Source organism: Ranitomeya imitator, chromosome 1 (assembly GCF_032444005.1).
Source record: "Ranitomeya imitator isolate aRanImi1 chromosome 1, aRanImi1.pri, whole genome shotgun sequence".
In the NCBI taxonomy this organism is placed as follows: Eukaryota; Metazoa; Chordata; class Amphibia; order Anura; family Dendrobatidae; genus Ranitomeya; species Ranitomeya imitator.
The window spans coordinates 1,107,229,804-1,107,256,958 of record NC_091282.1 but is presented as its reverse complement, the minus strand read 5'-3'; the positions used below and the strand labels follow the sequence as shown (position 1 = coordinate 1,107,256,958).

The following is a 27,155-nucleotide window of genomic DNA, read 5'->3' as shown; positions in this document are numbered from 1 at the left end:
AAATCAGCGATGTAATGAGACAATACCCTGTCAATCCCTAAGGGGCTATCCGTAAACCTAGATTCCCGAGCTCCCGCCCTTACAAGGGCAGTCCACAACTACCCCTGAGCAATATCATGCCCTGCATTTCTGGACATCCTGATTACAAAGGGTGGGGGTGGAGAATTACTCACTTCCACATTTAGAAAACCCACAGCCACCAATTCGCTCCTACATTGGGAAAGCCACCATCCGGTGCATTTAAAAAAGGGGTATCCCAAAAGGGCAATATCTCCGAGTTCAGAGAAACTGCTCTGACAATCGTGTCTTTGAGACACCGTCCCAAGAATTGAGAGAGCGTTTCCTGGCTAGAGGCTATCCTCAGGGTGTCTTGAGCAAGGCATATCATGAGGCAAAGAGTAGGGACCGCGGCGAACTGCTAAATCCTGCCCCTAAAAAACAGGATGATACCTCTGTTCGCTTCATTACCACCTATGACAATGGGGCCAGTCGAGTAAGGGACATTCTCAATAGACATTTGTCAATCCTTCAGATGGATCCGGATATCTCTGATCATCTGGGGGATATCCCTACGATTACCTATAAGAAATCCAGATCGCTACAAGACAAAATTGTTCATAGAAATGACAAAAAAAAGACTCGCACATCCAAACTAGTGTGAATAGGTTCATACCAGGAGCAGCTACCTCCATACATAAATATACAAAAAAGGTTGCACTCTATCGTGCAAAAGAATGTCTAATCTGAAATATATGAAATATGAATAGCAAAATGGCTTTTGAACATTAGGAAAATATTTAAGAGACGCTTTGCACAGAATTTGATATAATCAAATAGTGTGAGCCCATCAACCGTCGTCAAGGTGGTCTCATAAAACTCATATTTTCCTAATGTTCAAAAGCCATTTTGCTATTCATATTTCATATATTTCAGATTAGACATGCTTTTGCACGAGAGAGTGCAACCTTTTTTGTATATTTATGTATGGAGGTAGCTGCTCCTGGTATGCACCTATTCACACTAGTTTGGATGTGCGAGTCTTTTTTTTTTTGTCATTTCTATGGTAGCTGACTGACTAAGCACTCCTCCCATCACCATGTGGTTTTTAATTGCATCTCATCACACTTGGTCCCGGCCAACTCATATGTAGGCTTTGCTGAACAGAGGTGTCCACATTCACCCAGGCATACAGACATTGGCCTTCGGTAAGTGTTCACATTTGGACAGGGGTTCAGGGACCCATCAGTTTTATGAGACCACCTTGACGACGGTTGATGGGTTCACACTATTTGATTATATCAAATTCTGTGCAAAGCATCTCTTAAATATTTTCCTAATGTTCAAAAGCCATTTTGTTATTCATATTTCATATATTTCAGATTAGACATGCTTTTGCACGATAGAGTGCAACCTTTTTTGTACATAGAATTGTTCATAGCCGCTTCACGAATTCTTCTAGGGACACGTTGCTTAAAAGTAATGTCACGGGGTGCTATAAGTGCGGGCACTGTACGGTATGCCAATATGTTGACATCAGCAAATCCTTTGTCAGCAATGTAACTGGCAAGGAGTATTCCATCAAGCAGTTTATTAACTGCAGCACTAAAGGGGTTATCTACAGGGCCTCTTGCACCTGTGGCATGGAGTATATAGGCAAGACGATCAGGGAATTTAAGAAGCGAATCGGGGAACACGTGGGCGATGTGCTTCATAACAGGGACACATCTGTGTCTCGACACATCAACCAGCTGCATAATGGACAAGTCAAGAACTTACGGTTTATAGCGATTGAAAAGGTTACTATGCCCGTTCGAGGAGGCAACTGGGATCAGTTGCTGCTCCAGAAGAAGGCTAAATGGATTTTCTATTTGAATACCGTTTCACCCCATGGCCTCAATGACCAAATCAACTATGGATGTTTCCTTTAATTCTCTGTTAGGACCTTTTTTTGCTTTCTTCTATTGATAGCTTAAGTGTCAGTGGACATGCATTATGTGCCCTTCCAAAATCCTTTTTGTTGCCCCCCCCTCCTTATTTGTATAAGTATTGTCTGTTATTACCATCACCCCCCCTATTTTTCTTCTTGGGGTTATTGATGTGAGCAAGTCTGCTGTCCCTAGTGGGGTATGTCCTTGACTACTTAGGTTCTATCTGACACGTATAGGGATATATTGATATATTTGTAATATTTAACTCTGCATTTTTACACAGTCATGGCGCTTGCGCGCTCTGGTAATAACTGTGCAGTAGCAAGTTTGAACCTCTATGAGATTTAGATAATGACGTGGTCACGGCACTTGATTAGTGCGCAGTGGTGGCATTTTAGTATCTTAACAATCTCTATGATAGGGACATACTGACACAGTGGTGGCGCCTCAGTGTTTGAGTGTTACATTATGCAGTGGTAATGTTCTGAGCGTCCCAGCAAAATTTTTTGGGATCGAGACCCTGATGTGGCGCTTAGGCGTCATTATACACTGATGGCACTTCTGCGTTTTTCTTTTCGTATTTTAGCATCAGCTATTCCCGTCCATATCTATTACGCCTGTTCGGCGATTGTGTAAAATAAGGGAGGCCTCACTGATTCAGTAGCGCTGTAGCGTTCTAACAACTATCTTTTCCGGTACATTTTAGGTCTCGGCGCGTCCTAGCGCATGGTAGCGTCTTGGTAACCTAGTAACCACTACTTTCAGTTTATCGGGAAGCCTCTAGGTTTCGGCGCGTCCTAGCGCTTGTTAGCGTCCTTGTATCCTGGCAACCGGAACTTCCGTTGTCACCGGAAGTTTCTCCCTCGTGTCTCTTCATCGGACTCATGGCGTCTATATCCCGGACTATTACCTCACAGGTACTATTGACTACAGTGCTCTGCGGCCTTTGCTTTATCTGGGTCTCTTTTCTGATCACTGGTTTAGCCATATATCGCTTCATTAAGTATTTGCTAACTCCTATTTGATCACATGTTTTGTGCTTAGTATGTGATAGGCTAATCATGCCTTCCAGCAGATTATTTAAGTGGACCTAGTAACTCCCCCCACTCTCCTCAGTGTAACATGGAGGGTGGCAGGTCCTTTTGTCCTTCTTTATAGCACTCGTGCACTTTAGCTCCCAGGCAGGCAAGTCCCCTGATGATTCGGCCTGCGAAGAAACGCGTCGGGACATTCTAATAGGGAGAGTGCAGGGCATGATATTGCTCAGGGGTAGTTGTGGACTGCCCTTGTAAGGGCGGGAGCTCGGGAATCTAGGTTTACGGATAGCCCCTTAGGGATTGACAGGGTATTGTCTCCTTACATCGCTGATTTATGGATTTCTCCACCCCAGCGAACCATGGGCTATACCTACCTGGGCTACGGCAATTGGTGAGATCGTTCTTGTTTTAAACATTTTTGTTATGCATGATTTCCACCCCATTTGCTTTACCCGCTCCCGCCTGTTTATTATCTGTTTTTTGATACCTGCCAATACCTATACATACAAGGCTACCTGGCTTAACATCTCTTGCACCTAGGCGTGCTTGTGTTATTAACCAGAGGTATCTTGAGAGTGTGGGACAGCATACTTTGTATGTACAACGACTGTTCTCACTAACATTCTATTTTGGTATCACCCATAAGTGATGTCTTACTTAACAGGCTACATCATTTAATACCATTATATGTTCTTTGTCTTGGGGTGACACTATTTGTTTTTGTTATTGTATATTTTTACCTTGTACACATTAAAGGTTAAGTTTTAATTCCTACTAGAGCTATGTTCCTAACTATTCCGTTTTAAAATTGCAATAACTTTTTTTTTCGAACAGCCGTAGAGGGCTGAAATTTCGTGATATCTCTGCAGTTTTGGTCCAGAATATATTGGCCAAATTTCAATAAAATATATATGAAGGTATAATTGTACCTCTGCAGCCTGTTAACGTTGTAAAATTATGCAGCCTGACGAAGGTTAAATTGCTGGTCTTTAAGAGCATATAAATATGAAGTATAAATGAATAATGATGCCATTGAGAGACCAAAAGTCATAGAGACTTTCAGGGCCGGACTGGCCATCTGGCAATTCTGGCAAATGCCAGAAGGGCCTGTCTTTTTATGGGCTGCCTTGTCTGCTAAGTTGTTAAAAGAATAGATGTTCTCAAGACACCCATACTGTTAAGAGTTGTAACGAAGCACAAAGTTGCTGACTCACTTACCCCAGCATGCCTCGGGTATCATTAGAAATATTGGTTTTGTAGTAAATCTTCCTTTCCTCCATCAAGGGGAATATTAGTAATATATCCCATCTAGTACTTGGGGATGGAGACAACATGGGCCTGTGTGATTTCAAATGCCAGGGCTGAATTTAAGCCCCAGTCCGTACCTGGAGACTTTTCTCTGATTTATGGAGAGCAATAACATTGTTTCATGTTTTTATTTTTATGCCTTTTTGGAAACATAAAAAACGTATATTCACAGATCACGGAATTGATATACCGTATATTATGCCAACCTATTTTACTTTTTATTCTGTTACTATCGTTCGCTGTCTTTTTTGATTGCCGCTTTAGAATCTAGATATAAAACACCAATGCACTTACAAAAATTCTACACCATGAGGAAATCAAATTTTGCTCCCCTGAAGAAGCCGAATTTTGGCAATACATGTGTGGGTTTTCTTTGTCCCTCACCAGAAATGTTTCTTACCATTTAACTCTTTTTTTCTCTTTCCTAGACTAGTATTTATCCAATATACACATTTTTTTCTTGTATTATTTGCATTTGTTGATCACTTGTTGTCCTTGGATACTCCCCATGAGGAAGTTTTTTGTCTAATTATTTGAGCTTAGACTGTTATTCTCATTGCGGCACATTGGTTTTGTGCATGTTTTTAACTGGTTTTAATTTCTCTGTATCTTGTTTGTTTTGCATTACTGAATAAAAATATTAAATATTGGAATGTGTCTGTCCAAACATATCTTTTTTCTCCTTATTTTTGCTGTGATTATTTGCTATGCAGTGAGCACTCCCTACTATTTTGGTGGTGCCTGCTTTCTCCAAACTAATTGTATATTCACGGATCAGCCATAACTTAAAAGCCACAGGCTTATTAATGTGCAAATCCTGTGAGCTGGCAATACAGCTTTGAGTCTTTGATTCATGGACAACACAAAACACGTAAAGGTTTCCTGTGATGTTGTACAAGTTCCAGATGATTTTGCCATATGAATGAGATCTTAAATTGACTGTCACAATAATAAAGAAATAAAACAAAATCTACTTACACTGTCAGTAAATGAATGAAGGATACCCAGGTTCCTATCATGCTCCTTTCCTTCTTTTAACTTTGAGTACAGAAAGTCTGGCCATAACCAGGGCATTTTCTGTCTACGGTGGATGATATCACTCATTCTTGATCAAATAATAGACAAAAATAAGTCTAAATGAGCATCACACATCTTTAGACACAGCATGATTACAAATTAATTTCTAAGATAAATGTGATTATGTGGTGCACTTTGGAAAAGATACTATCTGGATTTTCTATTAGAGGCTTTCATCCGGGTTTCTGTCACTCTTGATAGCAATTAATTTAGAATCTAAAACTAAAAAATTGATACAGCACTAGAGTGGCAACTAAAAAATACAGGTTCAAAAAAGAATTTTTATGGAAAGAAATGCTTAATAGCTTTCTTCTTTATTAATTTTCATCCCTTGTCTGCAGCTCCTCTACATACACTGGATATACTTCACATCTGTTATGTGGACTTGATTTAGTAATTTCACAGTGTGAAAATCTGAGGTTGTGGGTTGTAATAGTCACCTTAGGCAGGTTAACTATGTAACTATTTTTGCTACGTCCACAGTCTTACAGTAATTCCGGGTTGATGGTCCCAATGCAATGTCCTCCATCCACAAGATTCCATCCTGGGGCTGATATTTCCACTGCGCCTGTACCAGTCGATACCCACTGTCTCCCAACTTTTTGTTAGGCCACAGCTTTTGTATCTCCGACCATTATATTTGCAGTCACAGTCCATGTTCCCCTAGACTGAGGATGCCATGACTGTAGTGCGTATATCCAACTCCAGCCAGCAACAACTCCTCCTTTTCCTCATCAGTGTCGTAAATACCCCAAGTCGCTCCCTGGAATTGAGCCTGGCTCTAGGGAAGCACCCCCCCAAAGCTAACTGCTCATTGGTGGAGATGTTTTCCTCAGGTCGAGCCCCGTTACCTGGGACTGCATGTGAGACTTCCTGAGGTGTCCACTCCACTGGGTCTACTATCCTCATCCACATAATGGGTCTAGTGACTGGGAGAACAATGGCTTTAGGCCCCTGACACACTAATGAGATTAATGGAATGATTGCTTTACCTGATTACTAATCTTGTGTCTGGCCTTATGTATGCATAAAGGTACCTTCACACATAACGATATCGTTAACGATATCATTGCTTTTTGTGACGTAGCAACGATATCGTTAAGGAAATCGTTCTGTGTGACAGCGACCAACGATCAGGCCCCTGCTGGGAGATTGTTGGTCGCTGAGGAAAGTCCAGAACTTTATTTCGTCGCTGGACTCCCTGCAGACATCGCTGGATCGGCGTGTGTGACACCGATCCAGCGATGTCTTCACTGGTAACCAGGGTAAACATCGGGTTACTAAGCGCAGGGCCGCACTTAATACCCCGATGTTTACCCTGGTTACCAGCGTAAAAGTAAAAAAAACAAACACTACATACTTCCCTACCGCTGTCTGTCCCCGGCGCTCAGCTTCTCTGCACTCCTCCTGTACTGTGAGCGTCGGTCAGCCGGAAAGCAGAGCGGTGACGTCACCGCTCTGCTTTCCGGCCGCTGTGCTCACAGCCAGTGCAGGAGGAGTGCAGAGAAGCAGAGCGCCGGGGACAGACAGCGGTAGGTAAGTATGTAGTGTTTGTTTTTTTTACTTTTACGCTGGTAACCAGGGTAAACATCGGGTTACTAAGCGCGGCCCTGCGCTTAGTAACCCGATGTTTACCCTGGTTACCCGGGTAACTCGGGATCGTTGGTCGCTGGAGAGCTGTCTGTGTGACAGCTCTCCAGCGACCAAACAGCGACGCTGCACCGATCGACATCGTTGTCGGTATCGCTGCAGCGTCGCTGAGTGTGAAGGGGCCTTAAGATCCAGCCCGCACATCTTCCTCTGTCACTAGAATGGAAACATTGATCCTTGAAGCTGAACTGAGGAGCAAGCAAATCTGTAATAAAACTCAACAATAAGATCGATTTAACTGGTGCTCCGTGCTGAAAAAAGTCTGCATTCCTTGCAGCCATGGAATCCGCTCTACATGCATCGGTCCAATCGCCTTTAGAACCTTTTCCTCACACACAGCAAATCTTTTTTTTTTTTTTTTTTGGTGACTTACTCAAAAATAGTGCACAATTTGCTATCTGCCAAATTTATTAACTCTTTGGCACCAATACCTAAAGACTGGTGTTTTGTAGCCAGTCTTGGCGAAAGATTCACTGGAGTAAAATACAACAATTTCACTTGTGCATCTTAATGATTTTGGCGATATTGTTCGACACCACAGAAAATTCTTACCAATTATTGATTAGAATACATTTCTCAAATAATTTACACCACTACCAGTCATGCACAAATTGTGTGATATTTCAACCAGTTTTATGGCAAATTTCTGGTTATAATAACTGATGAATTTACAGCCACTTGTGCCACACATGCCAGTTGGTAAAACTGAAGTGAAATGTAGGCATAGCTTAGAGTTTGGCTGGTGTTTAGGTATACCTTAAAATAATAAAGGGACTCTGTCAGCAGACTTTTGCTATGTAATCTGACAGTAGCATAAAGAAGGGACAGAGACCCTATTTCCACTGATGTGTCACTTAGTTTCCTGACTGCAGTATTTATGACAGATTCATGTTTTCTCTTTTGCTGATCTAGCAGAGCTCAGAATGTTATAACCCCACTCACATTACTGAGTGGCGTCTTTCTGTGTACATTGTACATTGACAGAATACTTCTGCACTGGGGGAGTGGTTAGACCAAAAGACACAAGACACCTGGTCCTTAGTGATAATTTCTTGCTGATAAAACACTGATTGTAATTAAAGAGCAAAAGACACAGCCTAGTAAGTGATACATCCCTAGAATCAGTCTATTTCTCCAACATCATGGTGCACTCTAATTACGGTACATAACAAAAACCATGTGACAGATTACCTTAAAAACTAGATGAAAAATTGAACATTGAAGAAGAAAAATGTTTCTCTTCTCCAATCAGACCCTAGTATACAAAAAGTACATTGTATTTAGCCATTGCATTTGGCCATGATATACAGTTAGGTCCATATATATTTGGACAGAGACAATATTTTTCTAATTTTGGTTATAGACATTACCACGATGAATTTTAAACAAAACAATTCAGATGCAGTTGAAGTTCAGATTTTCAGCTTTCATTTGAGAGTATTAACATTAAAATTGGATGAAGGGTTTAGGAGTTTCAGCTCCTTAACATGTGCCACCCTGTTTTTAAAGGGACCAAAAGTAATTGGACAATTGACTCCAACGCTATTTCATGGACAGGTGTGGGCAATCCCTTCATTATGTCATTCTCAATTAAGCAGATAAAAGGCCTGGAGTTGATTTGAGGTGTGGTGCTTGCATTTGGAAGGTTTTGCTCTGAAGTAAACATGCGGTCAAAGGAGCTCTCCATGCAGGTGAAACAAGCCATCATTAAGCTGCGAAAACAGAAAAAACCCATCCGATAAATTGCTACAATATTAGGAGTGGCAAAATCTACAGTTTGGTACATCCTGAGAAAGAAAGAAAGCACTGGTGAACTCATCAATGCAAAAAGACCTGGGCGCCCACGGAAGACAACAGTGGTGGATGATCGCAGAATAATCTCCATGGTGAAGAGAAACCCTTTCACAACAGCCAACCAAGTGAATAACACTCTCCAGGAGGTCGGCGTATCAATATCCAAATCTACCATAAAGAGAAGACTGCATGAAAGTAAATACAGAGGGTTCACTGCACGGTGCAGCCACTCATAAGCATCAATAATAAAAAGGCTACACTGCACTTTGCTAACAAACATCTAAAAAAGCCAGCACAGTTCTGGAAGAACATTCTTTGGACAGATGAAGCCAAGATCAACCTCTACCAGAATGATGGAAAGAGAAAAGTATGGCAAAGGCATGGTACAGCTCATGATCCAAAGGAAACCACATCATCTGTAAAACACGGCGGAGGCAGTGTGATGGCTTGGGCATGCATGGCTGCCAGTGGCACTCGGTCAATAGTGTTTATTTATGATGTGACACAGGACGGAAGCAGCCGAATGAATTCTGAGGTATTCAGAGCCATACTGTGTGCTCAGATCCAGCCAAATGCAGCAAAACTGATTGGTCGTCGTTTCATACTACAGATGGACAATGACCCAAGACATAAAGCCAAAGCAACCCAGGAGTTTATTAAAGCAAAGAAGTGGAATATTCTTGAATGGCCAAGTCAGTCACCTGATCTCAACCCAATTGAGCAGCATTTCACTTGTTAAAGACTAAACTTCAGACTGAAAGGCCCACAAACAAACAGCAACTGAAAACCTCCGCAGTGAAGGCCTGGCAGAGCATCAAAAAGGAGGAAACACAGCATTTGGTGATGTCCATGAGTTCAAAACTTCAGGCAGTCATTGCCAACAAAGGGTTTTCAATCAAGTACTAAAAATGAACATTTTATATAAAATTATTGAATCTGTCCAATTATTTTGGGTCCCTTTAGAAACAGGGTGGTCCATGTTAAGGAGCTGAAACTCCTAAACCCTTCATCCAATTTTAATGTGGATACCCTCAAATGAAAGCTGAAGGTCTGAACTTCAACTGCATCTGAATTGTTTTGTTTAAAATTAATTGTGGTAATGTCTATAACCAAAAGTAGAAAAATGTTGTCTCTGTCCAAATATATATGGACCTAACTGTATGTTATGAATTACAACAACTTAGGATAGATAAAATGCAGTCATAAATTTGTTGCAAATTAACTGAGATTTACATGTAAAATTATGCCACTTTTGGTAAATGTAGGTCTAAAGCAACACCCATATCAAAGTTTACATGCTGACAAGCTTGCATAGCTACAAATAATTGTGTTTATATGTGAACGTATATTCTAATCTAAGTTTTTACTATGTGAGAAAATCATGGAAGACATGCCAAGATTGAAATTATGGACTTGGAATAACAGATTGTCTAGTCTAAATGTAAAAAAATAGATGTCAAGAAAAGAAGAGAAACCTTACTTATAAATTGCGTGTATATAATCAGAATTGCTGTTACTCTGGGCATATAGTTTCTTTCCCATAGCAGTTTCTGGAAAACCAACAAGAAGAATACATTACTAAACAAAAAATGAAACTGAATATGGTATTGAGAGATAGATAGACAGATAGATAGATAGATAGATGATAGATAGATAGACTTTTAAACCTACCAGATATTATATCCAAAGCACAAAGGGTTACATCCATAAAGCAATTAAAAGCTTCTTTGTCCATTTTTTCCTTGAATTTTTCCACCAACACTTTTGATTGCTCATTCATAACCTCCAAGAATTCAGACAGAATCGCAAAATGAAAAGTTGGAGTTATCATTTTCCTTCGGGAATGCCATTTTTTACCTGTACTGGAAACATTTAAAGAAATATCATATGACTTATTTATTTGGCACAAACTTTAATCATTTTATTATATGTACTGTTGTTATATTTATAGTTGTTCAACTGTATTGTAATGTGAAAATAGTGAATGATATTTCTTACGTTACTCGAATACCAACCAACCTTTTCCTTTTGTCTCAGAGGTTCCACAAACCTATTGTCTTTATAAAGGTAAAACTGACTTCCAATTTGTAGGATTTAGTGAAGGTATCAGTTGGTTTCAGATGCGTTCCAAATATAAATTGTCAATCTCATCCACAATTGGTTGCTGTCTATACAATATTTTCATGGGAAAATTATGGAAGTAGCTAAAACTTATTATACATAAATTTAGTATAAGAATAAAATAAAGAAACATATTATTGCTCTAAAATACCACACATTCAAAACATACATTGATCTATCGCAGCTGAGAAATAATTTATGAAACTGAACATGAGGTTCTTAGTGCAATATTTTGATAAAACTGTATGAAGCCCTCTGCTATGTCACAGTGAACCGCTCAGTGAGTACAAGTCCTTAAAGGTATTGCACCATGCACTGATCACCGCCGCAGCAATAGTAAAAAAATATCCTTTGTTCGCAATGAGAGAGGTCAAACGTTTTCTGTAAGTCTTCACAAGGATGGCACACATTGTTGGTGGTATGTTGGCCCATTCCTCCATGCAGATCTCCTCTAGAGCAGTGATGTTTTGGGCCTGTCACTGGGCAACACAGACTTTGAACTCCATCCAAAGGTTTTCTATGGGGTTGAGATCTGGAGACTGGCTATGACACTCCAAGACCTTCATTTGCTTCTTACGAAGCCACTCCTTTGTTGCCCTGGCGGTGTGCTTGGGATCATTATCATGCTGAAAGACCCATCCACATTTCATCTTCAATGCCCTTGCTGATGGAAGGAGGTTTGCACGATACATGACCCCATTCATTCTTTCATGTACACGGATCATTCGTCCTGGTCCCTTTGCAGAGAAACAGCCCCAAAGCATGATGTTGCCACCCCCATGCTTCACAATAGGTATGGTGTTCTTTGGATGCAACTCAGCATTCTCTCTCCTCTAAACACAACGAGTTTTGTTTCTACCAAACAGTTCTACTTTGGTTTCATCAGACCAAATAACATTCTCCCAATACTCTTCTGGATAATCCATATGCTTTCTAGCAAACTTCAGAACGGCCCAGACATGTACTGGCTTAAGCAGGGGCACATGTCTGGCACTGCAGGATCTCAGTCACTGGTGGCGTAGTGTGCTGCTGAGGGTAGCCTTTGTTAGGGTGGTCCCAGCTCTATGCAGGTCATTCACTAGGTCCCCCTGTGTGGTTCTGGGATTTTTGCTCACCATTCTTGTGATCACATAGAGAGAGATTATCAGTGGTCTTGTATGTCTTCCATTTTCCTATTATTGCTCCCACAGTTGATTTAATCACACCAAGCTGCTTGCCTATTGCAGATTCAATCTTACCAACCTGGTGCAGGGCTACAATTTTGTAGCTCTTTAGTCTTCACCATAGTGGAGACAGGAGTGTGGCTGTTTGAGGTTGTGGCCAGGTGTCTTTTATACTAATAACAAGTTCAAACAGGCACCATGACTGCAGGTAATGAGTGGAGGACAGAGGAGCCTCTTAAAGAAGAAGTTACAGGTCTGTAAGAGCCAGAAATCTTGCATGTTTTTAGGTGACCAAATACTTATTTTCCACCATAATTTGCTAAATAAATATTGCCAAATCAGACAAGGTGATTTTCTGGATTTGTTTTCTCATTTTGACTCTCATACTTGTGGTTTACCTATTATATCAATTACAGGCCTCTCTCATCTTTTTACGTGGGAGAACTTGCACAATTGGTGGCTGACTAAATACTTTTTTCCCCACTGTATATATATATATATATATATATATATATATATATATATAAAAGCAAAAACTTACTTCTCACCCCCAATGGGGGTGGTCTTTGTTGTGCTTCCTCATTCTCTGGTCCTCTACCAGAGGCCTGGGAGTTTGAGGGTGTTGCATAGGATCTTAGTTGTTCCCAGCATTACGCTTTTCCGGACAGAGAGCTCAGATGTTGCTCCTGGGATCTGTTGTGGCCATTCTTCCAATTTAGGGGTCACTGCTCCAAGTGCTCCTATCACCACTGGAATCACTGTTGCCTTCACCTTCCACATCTTCTCCAGTTCTCCTTTAAGGCACTGGTATTTCTCCAGCATCCCATATTCCTTCTTTCTGATGTTGCTGTCACTTGGCACTGCCACATCTATTATCATTGCTGTCTTCTGATCCTTGTCTACTATCACAATGTCTGGTTGGTTAGCCAACACCTGCTTATCTGTCTGGATCTTGAAGTTCCACAGGATTTTAGCCCTTTTATTCTCCACCACTTTTTCTGGTGTCTCCCACCTGGACTTAAAGGGACTTAGCCCATATGCTGTGCAGATGTTCCTGCATACAATTCCTGCTACTTGGTTGTGGCGCTCGGTATATGCTGTTCCTGCTTGCATTTTCCACCTGCTGCTATGTGTTGGACAGTTTCTGATATTTCTTTGCACAGTCTGCACCTTGGGTCTTGACATGTGTGGTAGATTCCTGCTTCTATGGATCTGCTACTTAGTGCTTGCCCTTGTGCCTCTATGACTAGTGCCTCTGTGCTGTCTTGGTGTCCAGCTTTCTCCAGCCATTGGTAGGATTTCTACATGTCATCCACCTCCATTATCTGTCGATGGTACATCCCATGCAGTGGCTTGTCTTGTCATGGCGCTTCATGTTCTTGTCCTTCCTTCCAGATCTGTTGCTGTTTCTGTCTTAGGCTTTCTCTCAGCATCTCATCTTTTGGCGCCATTTTTCTGATGTATTCCTGGATACTCCTTGTTTCATCTATGATGGTGGTTTGAATGCTTATCAAGCCTCGCCTACCCTCCTTTCTGCTGGCATGCAATCTTTGGGTGTTAGACTTAGGGTGGAGACTGTTATGGCTGGCAATCAGGCAACACAGCGTGCAGTAATCAGCGCACATACAGAGATCTGGCAATTACCAAAAACAATAGGACGAGCTCTGAGACGTGGAATCTCTGTAGACTGCAGTACCTGATCTATCCTCACACAACTATAAGCAGCAGTGGATTGCGCCTATCACTACCTATGCAACTCGGCACTGCCTGAGGAGCTGACTAGCCTGAAGATAGAAATACAAGCCTGACTTACCTCAGAGAAATACCCCAAAGGAATAGGCAGCCCCCCACATATAATGACTGTTAGCAAGATGAAAAGACAAACGTAGGAATGAAATAGATTCAGCAAAGTGAGGCCCGATATTCTAGACAGAGCGAGGATAGCAAAGAGAACTATGCAGTCTACAAAAAACCCTAAAACGAAAACCACGCAAAGGGGTAAAAAGACCCACCGTGCCGAACTAACAGCACGGCGGTGCACCCCTTTGCTTCTCAGAGCTTCCAGCAAAAGTTAATAGCAAGCTGGACAGAAAAAACAGAAAACAAACTAGAAGCACTTATCTAGCAGAGCAGCAGGCCCAAGGAAAGATGCAGTAGCTCAGATCCAACACTGGAACATTGACAAGGAGCAAGGAAGACAGACTCAGGTGGAGCTAAATAGCAAGGCAGCCAACGAGCTCACCAAAACACCTGAGGGAGGAAGCCCAGAGACTGCAATACCACTTGTGACCACAGAAGTGAACTCAGCCACAGAATTCACAACAGTACCCCCCCCTTGAGGAGGGGTCACCGAACCCTCACCAGAACCCCCAGGCCGACCAGGATGAGCCACATGAAAGGCACGAACAAGATCTGGGGCATGGACATCAGAGGCAAAAACCCAGGAATTATCTTCCTGAGCATAACCCTTCCATTTGACCAGATACTGGAGTTTCCGTCTAGAGACACGAGAATCCAAAATCTTCTCCACAATATACTCCAATTCCCCCTCCACCAAAACAGGGGCAGGAGGCTCCACAGATGGAACCATAGGTGCCACGTATCTCCTCAACAACGACCTATGGAATACATTATGTATGGAAAAGGAGTCTGGGAGGGTCAGACGAAAAGACACCGGATTGAGAATCTCAGAAATCCTATACGGACCAATAAAACGAGGTTTAAATTTAGGAGAGGAAACCTTCATAGGAATATGACGAGAAGATAACCAAACCAGATCCCCAACACGAAGTCGGGGTCCCACACGGCGTCGGCGATTAGCGAAAAGCTGAGCCTTCTCCTGGGACAAGGTCAAATTGTCCACTACCTGAGTCCAGATCTGCTGCAACCTGTCCACCACAGAATCCACACCAGGACAGTCCGAAGACTCAACCTGTCCTGAAGAGAAACGAGGATGGAACCCAGAATTGCAGAAAAATGGAGAGACCAAGGTAGCCGAGCTGGCCCGATTATTAAGGGCGAACTCAGCCAACGGCAAAAATGACACCCAATCATCATGGTCAGCGGAAACAAAACATCTCAGATATGTTTCCAAGGTCTGATTGGTTCGTTCGGTCTGGCCATTAGTCTGAGGATGGAAGGCCGAGGAGAAAGATAGGTCAATGCCCATCCTACCACAAAAGGCTCGCCAGAACCTCGAGACAAACTGGGAACCTCTGTCAGAAACAATATTCTCAGGAATGCCATGTAAACGAACCACATGCTGGAAGAACAAAGGCACCAAATCAGAGGAGGAAGGCAATTTAACCAAGGGCACCAGATGGACCATTTTAGAAAAGCGATCACAGACCACCCAAATGACCGACATTTTTTGAGAAACGGGAAGGTCAGAAATGAAATCCATCGAAATATGTGTCCAAGGCCTCTTCGGGACCGGCAAGGGCAAAAGCAACCCACTGGCACGTGAACAGCAGGGCTTAGCCCTAGCACAAATTCCACAGGACTGCACAAAAGCACGCACATCCCGTGACAGAGATGGCCACCAGAAGGATCTAGCAACCAACTCCCTGGTACCAAAGATTCCTGGATGACCGGCCAGCACCGAACAATGAAGTTCAGAGATAACTTTACTAGTCCACCTATCAGGGACGAACAGTTTCTCGGCCGGACAACGATCAGGTTTATTAGCCTGAAATTTCTGCAACACTCTCCGCAAATCAGGGGAGATGGCAGACACAATGACTCCTTCCTTGAGGATACTCGCCGGCTCAGATAACCCCGGAGAGTCGGGCACAAAACTCCTAGACAGAGCATCCGCCTTCACATTTTTAGAGCCCGGAAGGTATGAAATCACAAAATCAAAACGAGCAAAAAATAACGACCAACGGGCCTGTCTAGGATTCAAGCGCTTGGCAGACTCAAGATAAGTAAGGTTCTTATGATCAGTCAAAACCACCACGCGATGCTTAGCACCCTCAAGCCAATGACGCCACTCCTCGAATGCCCACTTCATGGCCAGCAACTCTCGGTTGCCCACATCATAATTACGCTCAGCAGCAGAAAATTTCCTGGAAAAGAAAGCACATGGTTTGAACACTGAGCAACCAGAACCTCTCTGTGACAAAACCGCCCCTGCACCAATCTCAGAAGCATCAACCTCGACCTGGAACGGAAGAGAAACATCAGGTTGACACAACACAGGGGCACAGCAAAAACGACGCTTCAACTCCTGAAAAGCTTCCACGGCAGCAGAAGACCAATTAACCAAATCAGCACCCTTCTTGGTCAAATCGGTCAATGGTCTGGCAATGCTAGAAAAATTACAGATGAAGCGACGATAAAAATTAGCAAAGCCCAGGAATTTCTGCAGACTTTTTAGAGATGTCGGCTGAGTCCAATCCTGGATGGCCTGAACCTTAACCGGATCCATCTCGATAGTAGAAGGGGAAAAGATGAACCCCAAAAATGAAACTTTCTGCACACCGAAGAGACACTTTGATCCCTTCACGAACAAGGAATTAGCACGCAGTACCTGGAAAACCATTCTGACTTGCTTCACATGAGACTCCCAATCATCTGAGAAGATCAAAATGTCATCCAAGTAAACAATCAAGAATTTATCCAGATACTCACGGAAAATGTCATGCATAAAAGACTGAAAAACAGATGGAGCATTGGCAAGTCCGAACGGCATCACCAGATACTCAAAATGACCCTCGGGCGTATTAAATGCCGTTTTCCATTCATCTCCCTGCCTGATTCTCACCAGATTATACGCACCACGAAGATCAATCTTAGTAAACCAACTAGCCCCCTTAATCCGAGCAAACAAGTCAGAAATCAATGGCAAGGGATACTGAAACTTAACAGTGATCTTATTAAGAAGGCGGTAATCAATACACGGTCTTAGCGAACCATCCTTCTTGGCTACAAAAAAGAACCCTGCTCCCAATGGTGACGACGATGGGCGAATATGTCCCTTCTCCAGGGACTCCTTCACATAACTGCGCATAGCGGTGTGTTCAGGTACGGACAAATTAAATAAACGACCCTTAGGGAATTTACTACCAGGAATCAAATCGATAGCACAATCACAATTCCTATGCGGAGGTAGGGCATCAGACTTGGACTCTTCAAATACATCCTGAAAGTCCGACAAGAACTCTGGGATGTCAGAAGGAATGGATGACGAAATAGACAAAAATGGAACATCACCATGTACTCCCTGACAACCCCAGCTGGTTACCGACATAGAGTTCCAATCCAATACTGGATTATGGGTTTGTAGCCATGGCAACCCCAACACGACCACATCATGCAAATTATGCAGTACCAGAAAGCGAATAACTTCCTGATGTGCAGGAGCCATGCACATGGTCAGCTGGGCCCAGTACTGAGGCTTATTCTTGGCCAAAGGTGTAGCATCAATTCCTCTCAACGGAATAGGACACCGCAAAGGCTCCAAGAAAAATCCACAACGTTTAGCATAATCCAAATCCATCAGATTCAGGGCAGCGCCTGAATCCACAAACGCCATGACAGAATACGATGACAAAGAGCACATTAAGGTAATGGACAAAAGGAATTTGGACTGTACAGTACCAATAACGGCAGAGCTATCGAACCGCCTAGTGCGTTTAGGACAATTAGAAATAGCATGAGTAGAATCACCACAATAGAAACACAGTCTGTTCAGACGTCTGTGTTCTTGCCGTTCTACTTTAGTCATAGTCCTGTCGCACTGCATAGGCTCAGGTTTACTCTCAGACAATACCGCCAGATGGTGCACAGATTTACGCTCGCGCAAGCGACGACCGATCTGAATGGCCAAGGACATAGACTCATTCAAACCAGCAGGCATAGGAAATCCCACCATTACATCCTTAAGAGCTTCAGAGAGACCCTTTCTGAACAAAGCCGCTAGTGCAGATTCATTCCACAGAGTGAGTACTGACCACTTCCTAAATTTCTGACAATATACTTCTACATCATCCTGACCCTGGCATAAAGCCAGCAGATTTTTCTCAGCCTGAACCACTGAATTAGGCTCATCGTAAAGCAATCCCAGCGCCTGGAAAAATGCATCAACATTACTCAATGCAGAATCTCCTGGTGCAAGAGAAAACGCCCAGTCCTGTGGGTCGCCGCGCAAAAAAGAAATAATAATCAAAACCTGTTGAATAGGATTACCAGAAGAATGAGGTTTCAAGGCCCAAAATAGCTTACAATTATTTCTGAAGCTCAGGAACTTAGTTCTGTCACCAAAAAACAAATCAGGAATCGGAATTCTTGGTTCTAGCATCGATTTCTGATCAATAGTATCTTGAATCTTTTGTACATTTACAACGAGATTATCCATTGAGGAACACAGAGCCTGAATATCCATGTCCACAGCTGTGTCCTGAAGCACTCTAATGTCTAGGGGAAAAAAAAGACTGAAGACAGAGCTAAGAAAAAAAAATGATGTCAGGATTTCTTTTTTCCCTCTATTGGGAATCATTGGTGTGGCTCCTTGTACTGTTATGGCTGGCAATCAGGCAACACAGCGTGCAGTAATCAGCGCACATACAGAGATCTGGCAATTACCAAAAACAATAGGACGAGCTCTGAGACGTGGAATCTCTGTAGACTGCAGTACCTGATCTATCCTCACACAACTATAAGCAGCAGTGGATTGCGCCTATCACTACCTATGCAACTCGGCACTGCCTGAGGAGCTGACTAGCCTGAAGATAGAAATACAAGCCTGACTTACCTCAGAGAAATACCCCAAAGGAATAGGCAGCCCCCCACATATAATGACTGTTAGCAAGATGAAAAGACAAACGTAGGAATGAAATAGATTCAGCAAAGTGAGGCCTGATATTCTAGACAGAGCGAGGATAGCAAAGAGAACTATGCAGTCTACAAAAAACCCTAAAACGAAAACCACGCAAAGGGGTAAAAAGACCCACCGTGCCGAACTAACAGCACGGCGGTGCACCCCTTTGCTTCTCAGAGCTTCCAGCAAAAGTTAATAGCAAGCTGGACAGAAAAAACAGAAAACAAACTAGAAGCACTTATCTAGCAGAGCAGCAGGCCCAAGGAAAGATGCAGTAGCTCAGATCCAACACTGGAACATTGACAAGGAGCAAGGAAGACAGACTCAGGTGGAGCTAAATAGCAAGGCAGCCAACGAGCTCACCAAAACACCTGAGGGAGGAAGCCCAGAGACTGCAATACCACTTGTGACCACAGAAGTGAACTCAGCCACAGAATTCACAACAGGAGACCTCCATGCACTGTGAGCTTTCTTGTCTTCACATCTGCTGCTTCCAACTCTTCTTTTGGCCAGCACACTATGCCATCAGGGTATCTGATAACTGGCAGGGCATATGTTTTGATGCCGCGGATTTTATTATTCCCATTGAGCTAGCTCTTCAGGACCTGTCTTACCCTTTGATGGTATTTGAATGTTGCTGCTTTCCTTGCCTTCTCATCATGGTTACCATATCCCTGTGGGATGCTGAGGTACTTGTTGCATGTCTGTACATCTGCTATGTGCCCTGCTGGTGTGTTCAGTGTCTGCCTGTGAACAGTTATTCCCTGTCTGAGAGCACCACGAGCGTGAGAAAGTTCTACTGCCCACTGTGCTGTTAGATAGCTCCTACGAGTTCACGGCCAATTAGTTCACTTCACCTTTCTGACGTCAATGTGAGTGGCAATGTCACATAGGCAAAATTAGTTTATTGGCCATTAACTTGTAGGACCCCAGCCTCGCGCTTTCCCTCTGCTGGTTACGAAAATTGCACGTGAGCCCATGCCATCTTTTTCAGAAAAATCATCTTTTTAAATACATGTATAGTAAGCTGCACAAACACTGCACAAATTGTATTTGTCACTGACATCTGTATATCTACCTATTATATTTGTATTTGCCATATGTAAACCATACGGTTGTAGCCACCTCTCAATTACTAATCCGTGGGCTTGATGTCACTTGACAATACAAAGGTGACATCAACCCCACAAATATGAATCCCACTTGCCACCGCTACAGGGCAAGTGGGAAGATCCAGGCAAAGCACCAGAATTGGCGCATCTAATAGATGTGCTTTTACTGGGCAGCTGCGGGCTCCTATTTTTAGGCTGGGGGGCTACCGTATTTTTCTGACCATAAGACGCACTTTTTTTCCTCCAAATTTGGGAGGAAAGTGTGGGTGCGTCTTATGGTAGGGATGTAGCATGTGGGGAGGGAGGCAGCAGTGAGTGGGATCGCACTGTTATCCCACTTCAGGATGTCCCCACTGCCCAGAATCAGCGCTGGAGAAACCATGTGCTCCCGACGATTAAGTGCAGTGAATATTCATTAGCGGCTCCCCGCCCACCTATCAGCTGAGCTGTGAGCCGGGAGCAGCAAATGCTTAAGCAGGGACACACATGGCTTCTCCAGCGCTGATTCCTGCAGCAGCTGGGCAGGTCTGTGTGTCTGGGGGAGAGGAGGCAGCAGCAGGGGCCAAGGGAGAGAGGAGATGGCTGCATACCTGCCTGCCATGCCTGGGCTGGACGCTGAGTTCTGTGCAGGAGGACCTGTGATGATGTCAGGAGTGGGCGGGCTGGAGCATCACATGGCAGCTCAGAGCCCTCCCTCTTCTTGACATCATCACAGGTCCTTCAGGCTCTCCAGTCTCCACTGCAGCTTCCTCATAACCTGTGCTATGGAAATGAAAGAGGGACTGCTCTGTGTACAGTAATGGGATGCTCCAGCTTTAACCTCACCATAGTGTGGCTGGCTGCCACATTTAAGAGGTTAGTCTTTACAAAACACAATAAAGCACTCTGCCACTCCTTTAGTGAACTATAACTCCCAGCATGTCATAGGATCTGCAGGACATGCTGGGAGTTATAGTTCTCAAATGGGATTTTAAAGCAGCACTCCAGTGTTATTTTGCAGTGCTGGAGTGGTGCTTTAAATATAAGCCCTGTGCCCCCATTCTTATACTCACCCTCCAGCATCTTCATATAGTACTGTACAGACACCACACTTGTCCCGCAGCTTCCAACATAATAACATACTATTATATATAATAACACCACATATAATAGTATGTCATTTATGTTATTAAATATTTTACCACATTTTTTAGCTTCAAATATTTTTTTTCCCTATTTTCCACCTCTAAAACCTGGGTGCGCCTTATAGTCCGGTGCGTCTTATAGTCCGAAAAATACGGTAATATCCATGGCCCCTTACCAGACTGAGAATACCAGCCTCCAGCTGTCTGCTTTAGCAAGGCTGGTTGTCAAAACTGGTAGGATACCATGCCATTTTTTTAATTATTTATTTAAATAATTAAAAACACTGCTTGGGGACCCTCCAATTTTTTATAACCAACCCTGCTGAAGCTGACAGCTGAAGGTTGCAGCCCCCAGCTGTGATTTTTGCCTGGCTGGTTATCAAAAATACAGGGGAATCCATGCAGGTTTTTTTATTATTATTTATTTACAATGCGGGAGCAGCTGATGAATACTCCCATCTGCCGTTCCTGTAATCACTGTTATTAGCAGCAGCAAGTGTCAGCTGATGGGAGCTGTAGTCTCATTAGCTGACACCAGTGACCGGAGGTAAGCTGAATGACGTCACTGCCGATCATGATGCTGCACTCCCAGCAGTCAGCTACCAGTGGTTCTCAGCCTGGACAGTCACATTTTGGCACTGTCTAGGTTGAAAACTATGAATCCCCCAGACATGGATTACAGCATGGGACAGAATCACCGACATGTGAGGGATATTGTTGTTTTCTTTATTTTAGTTTTTTTTTACAGGAGAACGAGTGCTTTGGTGGAATAGGCGTTAGGTGAGTATAACTGTGTTTGTTTGTTTTTTTAAATGGAAAACTGTGTTTAGTCTTATTTCTAATAAAGCACTTTATACTTAGTAATATATACTTTATATATTACTAAGCTGTGGGCTTGATGTCACCTGACAATACAAAGGTGACATCACCCCACAAATATGAACCCCACTTGCTACTGCTACAGGGCAAATGGGAAAAGCCTGGCAAAGCATCAGAATTGGCGCATCTAATAGATGTGCCTTTTCTGGGCAGCTGCGGCTGCTATTTTTAGGGCGGTGGAACCTATATCCATGACCCCTTACCAGCCTGAGAATACCAGCCCCCATCTGTCTGCTTTAGCAAGGCTGATTGTCAAAAATGGGGGTGACCCCATGCCTTTTTTTCAATTATTTATTTAAATTATTAAAAATATGGCGTGAGGACCCCTTTATTTTTGATAACCAACCTTGCTTAAGCTGACAGCTGAGGGTTGCAGCCCCCAGCTGTGAGTTTTGCCTGGTTGGTTATCACAAATACAGGGGAACTTATGCCATTTTTAAAAAATTATTTAGCTACAACACTATTGACCGGAGGTAAACTTTATACCTCCAATCACAGCTGAGCGCTCACGGTCTCTTCTGATAGTGTGGGAATCACGGCTCTCTGACCAGCAGGGATGATTTCATCACCAATCAGAAGCGTTACTCCAGTGTTTCTCACGCTGTCACACAGCTTTTGTGCTGTGTTTGTTAATTTGGTGAATATTGCAAATTCGACGATCGTGAGCCGTACCGAATATTGAAATATTTGCTCATCTCAATTCTTTGACCCACCCCCTATCTTTTATACTGCCTGTGATATCTTCCTTTGATTGACTGGACTAGACATTGCTAAGTAATTACCAACAGTGCATTATTGGGAAAACTACGTGACTACCCCTGACGCCATTTACAGGCTCACTGAGTTTTCAGGGTATGAAATGGCAGTGGTCATTTTTAATTTTTTGCCGATAATCGCGAATCAATAGCAGTGTTCGAATCCATGTGGTACCGCAGATTTCAGTAAATTCGACTAGAGCTCAATTTTCATTACATTAGTTCTATCTTGCTGTTGCATCCCAATATAATTTATTTACTGCAGGTACTACAACTTTTTGTTTTTTGGTGCAACCTTCTTAGCTGTTGGAACTAGATAATGTTTTGTTACGGGTGAGCTGGCTACTTTTCATTTTTCTATATTTATAATATGGACTAGTGATAGTCTGGAATAGCTAATTTCTGCCTTACTACAGGTTGCTAGTTTTGTTGAATCATTGTAGTCTACTAATACAACTAAAATAACTGTGCAACCTTGAACATATGAACATTGACCTCATGAAGTCTTGTTTATTTTGATAGCATGGATTTAGATAGTGCTCTGTGATAACCTCATGGCACTCTAGTAGTTATACAGATCTTTTAACATGAACTGGTGGATAAATATTTTAATCTATTGTATGTTCTCCTGTAAAATTGTGCATATTAATGCTTTTAATACAATTTTGAAAAAATCTTTGCTGAGTAATTCAAGCTCACATTAACTTTCAACCCTTTTTGCACATGAAAATCAGAAACAATAAACAGGCTATGAAGTGTAATGTAGGTTCTAACAATTTGTTATCTGATTTATCCAGATATTGTGCTAGAGATGTAGCAAGCTGCAATACACTTCAAATATCACGCTGCGATGCCTAACATATTTACATAGATGTTTTCATTCAAAGTAAATGAGCTGTCACAATTTTTTTCCATTTTTCTGTTGCCTAATTGGGTGGACCATAAAAAATGAAGCATGAGGAATTGTATTATATAGAGAAGTGTACCCCTTCAGTACAGGAACAGAAGTAGCCTCTAGGTCATTTCAACTACTCAAAAAGCTTACAAAATAAATGTCCTGTTATCTATAAAACACCTAAATATTCATTGTGACTGTACACAGATTGTAATTGGTACCTTTCAGTAAAGATTCTTTCATATAACATATAAAATACAAGTACACAGTGGTATGTAAAAATTTGGGCATCCCTAGTCAAAATTACTGTTATTGTCAACATCAAGTTGAAGATGAAATCATCTCTAAAAGGCGTAAAGTTAAAGATGAAACATTTCCTTTGTATCTTAGGCAAAACTATATATATATATATTTTCATTTTTTACATTTTACAAATTATAAAAAGGAAAATGGGCCAATGCAAAAGTTTGGTCACTCTTGTGATGGCTTGTTCACTATCATCGTTAGGAAAGACCATGTGATGCAAATTTCCAATCTTTATAAAAACCCAGCCTCTCCTAACCTTGTGCCAAAAAACAGCAGCCATGGATTATTCTAAGCAGCTGCCTAGCACTCTGAAAATGAAAATGGTGGAGTTTCACAAAGCAGGAGAAGCCTATAAGAAGATGGCAAAGTGTTTTCAAGTTACCCTTTCCACAGTTCGAAATGTAATTAAAAAATAGCAGTCAACAGGAACAGTGGAGAACCCTTCCATTCTTCATAACCAGCCATGATAAAGCTGACAGCTGAGGGTTGCAGTACAGTTCTGGTACCTGAAACAAACTTTTATTAACTGTTCAGCCAAACCTGCAGGTACAGTCTTGAAGCTGTCATCACCAACAAAGGATTTAATATTAATAAAATTACCGTAAGCTTGTTCAATGCTTTTCCCTTGTGTCATTTCTCATTATTAAACAAAACTTAATTTATTGACATCAATGGTTTGATTTCTTTGCCTTTGTGGATTTGATGGGTTGTTCATGGCATCTGGTGAGAATTTCATGTCAATAGCACCTTTAGAAATATATTTACTTAGAAAATAGGTGATGTGTTCAATACTAATTTCTCCCTCTGTATATTGTATATATACAGTCTGCAGAGAAAGCTCTTCGGTATATGGCTTTCTCATGTCCAAGCCATTGCTCCTGTAGGCAAAGACATGCAGGGATGTAATAGTTAGGCTAATTTCAAAAATTGGATGTGCTTGTATGCCCAGGAGCAGGCAATCTGCATTTTATATTATGTTCTCTGCTGAGAGTACAGGACTTACCGTACTTTCTACCCGCACTGCATTGTTTACAAGGTATCTCAAATTTCAGAATGGATCCACCAGCAACACAAATATTTATTGGTGTAGTCCCTGTTCATCAGATACATGCATATTTATTTTTGTTGCTTTGCTGCTTTTTGGTGTTATACTTTCTAACTTTTTCAACAATCGGAAACCGCATATTACAGGTCACATGCGCTTTCCAAACACATAAAACCAAGTCAGATATGCAGTCCTGTGACTGGAAATGATGTCAGATGCTGGATCATTAAGAGTTTGGGCACATGAATATTTAAGTTTGCACTGATTGCGATGCAACATCTGACCACATCTCTATTTGGGGGTTCTAACATGGCCCTGTGGACCCATCTTTCAAATTTCCTGCCTTTGCGGGAACTTCATTTTTTTCTTAACACCGTCTACCCTTATAGCACATTTACTCCCCTGATGAATCCTCTACTCAGAGGAAGTAACACAAAGGGAGGGCTACATTTTCTTTTAGAGTATTACCAAGGCAACACTACACATGGGTACTGCCCAATACATGGGGCACGACAGGGTATGATAGACACGGTCTCTGGTCATATCCAGCTCCTACAATTCTGCATGGTCAAGAGTGGTTCATCATTGGTGAGATCAAACCTTTTATACAAGCACTGGTTTACTGAGCACTTTCCCTTTATATTGTTATAATTATTGGTGGTCATTGTGTATGTTGGTTTTATTCTAGTTTCATTTAAGTATATCATTAAAAGTTATGTTTCAGATTTGATTATCTCTCCTTGCAGGCATTTGCTGTAAGATTAAGTAGGAAAAACCTGGTGACAAATTCACTTTAAATCCACAGTTCTACAACTGCTAATATTCTGAGATAAAATGTATAATAACATACCTGGTAAGTAGTCCTGTGCCAAGCCATGGATGAAGAAACTTGTATGGGTATGCCTTGTCCATATGCTTTGATGTGTTCAATATAGGCTATAGAATGCCAAAAAGTATCATATGTAACAAGAGGATAAGAAGTGATAAATATCCCAAATACAAAAAAGTGACCGTAACAGAACTTAGTCACGAATGACATGCATACTACATGATAACAATAAGCCTTTAGGAGACCGCATGAATAGACATAATATTAAATGAAATGATATTATAATAATCAGGAAGCCATTGAGATGGCTGTACATATTTAACTAAAAAACTAATGCTTTTAGCTTTAATATTTTTTTCACAGCCAATAAAAGGCTGTATCTGAAATGCTAATAAAGTCATATGGTCAAAGGTACAATGAGCAATTTCCTTTAGTTCACTCATAGACAGAGCCAGTAACAAAGGAAATCCATATGACTGTGTGACAGGTACTAACTTATTAATTGTAGTGTTCCTGGGTAACATCTGATGGCAGGACAAAAGTGCTATCATTGAAGGGAAAGAATACTGATAATAGATGTCCAATCCCACCTATGAGACCTTGGTCCCGCTAGACTTTTATCACATCATTAAAGTACATTAAACCAGCGGCTTGCAGCTGTCAAACGATGGCCAGTTGGCTTTCATATAGTTGTATAATAGCCTGTTTAGAGAGGCCGATCACAATTCTCTGCTCATAGGACAATCATTAATTTGATAATTCTAGTTTTGAGCTTCTCCAGCAGGTTTAATATGTCTCTATTCGCATCCTAGGTGACACATACTGGCCCTTGGCCCTTGTATGTGATCCCCCTCACAGAAGCCAAAGACTGGTGATAGGTGCTCTTTCAGTTACATTTGAACAATTTAATAATCATCTCCGCAAAAGCATTACTTAAATCAAAGAAATCGTGACCTACAACTCTACCATAAACATTCAATTCCAGAGATTCACCATAAAAATAAACAAGCATGTTTAGGAAATTTTAATCTAGGAGATCTTATATTTTAACACGCACCTGTCCATACCAGACTATAATAGAATTGATTGTTATGAAGAGCCAAATAAGTGTTCTCTCATCTATTCGTGTCACTTGGTAATTATGTCTTCACTTGCCATTGAAAATTTCGTTGAAATTGTCAGTGATAATGTTCCCTGGTACAAAATGTTACAATCCAATGTCAAGAACATAACAGATGTATAAAAAGGAAAACAAGATGAAAAGTTTTTCATTTTGTAGTGTGCATTCATATTTTATACTTTCAATACCGAT

At 41.8% G+C, this 27,155-nt stretch overlaps 1 protein-coding gene across 2 annotated transcripts in view; it reads right to left on the bottom strand.

Annotated features, from left to right (window-relative positions):
* LOC138656960 (cytochrome P450 4V2-like) overlaps positions 1-27,155 on the bottom strand; it is a 146,232-nt gene that overhangs the window by 100,022 nt on the left and 19,055 nt on the right. For both annotated transcript variants that reach the window (XM_069744364.1, XM_069744365.1), the window contains exons 3-6: positions 25,865-25,950; positions 10,466-10,656; positions 10,275-10,344; positions 5,252-5,378 (exon numbers count right to left, since the gene is read on the bottom strand). In XM_069744364.1, the coding sequence (XP_069600465.1) occupies positions 5,252-5,378; positions 10,275-10,344; positions 10,466-10,656; positions 25,865-25,950 (474 nt within the window). The remainder of the gene's footprint in view (positions 1-5,251; positions 5,379-10,274; positions 10,345-10,465; positions 10,657-25,864; positions 25,951-27,155) is intronic.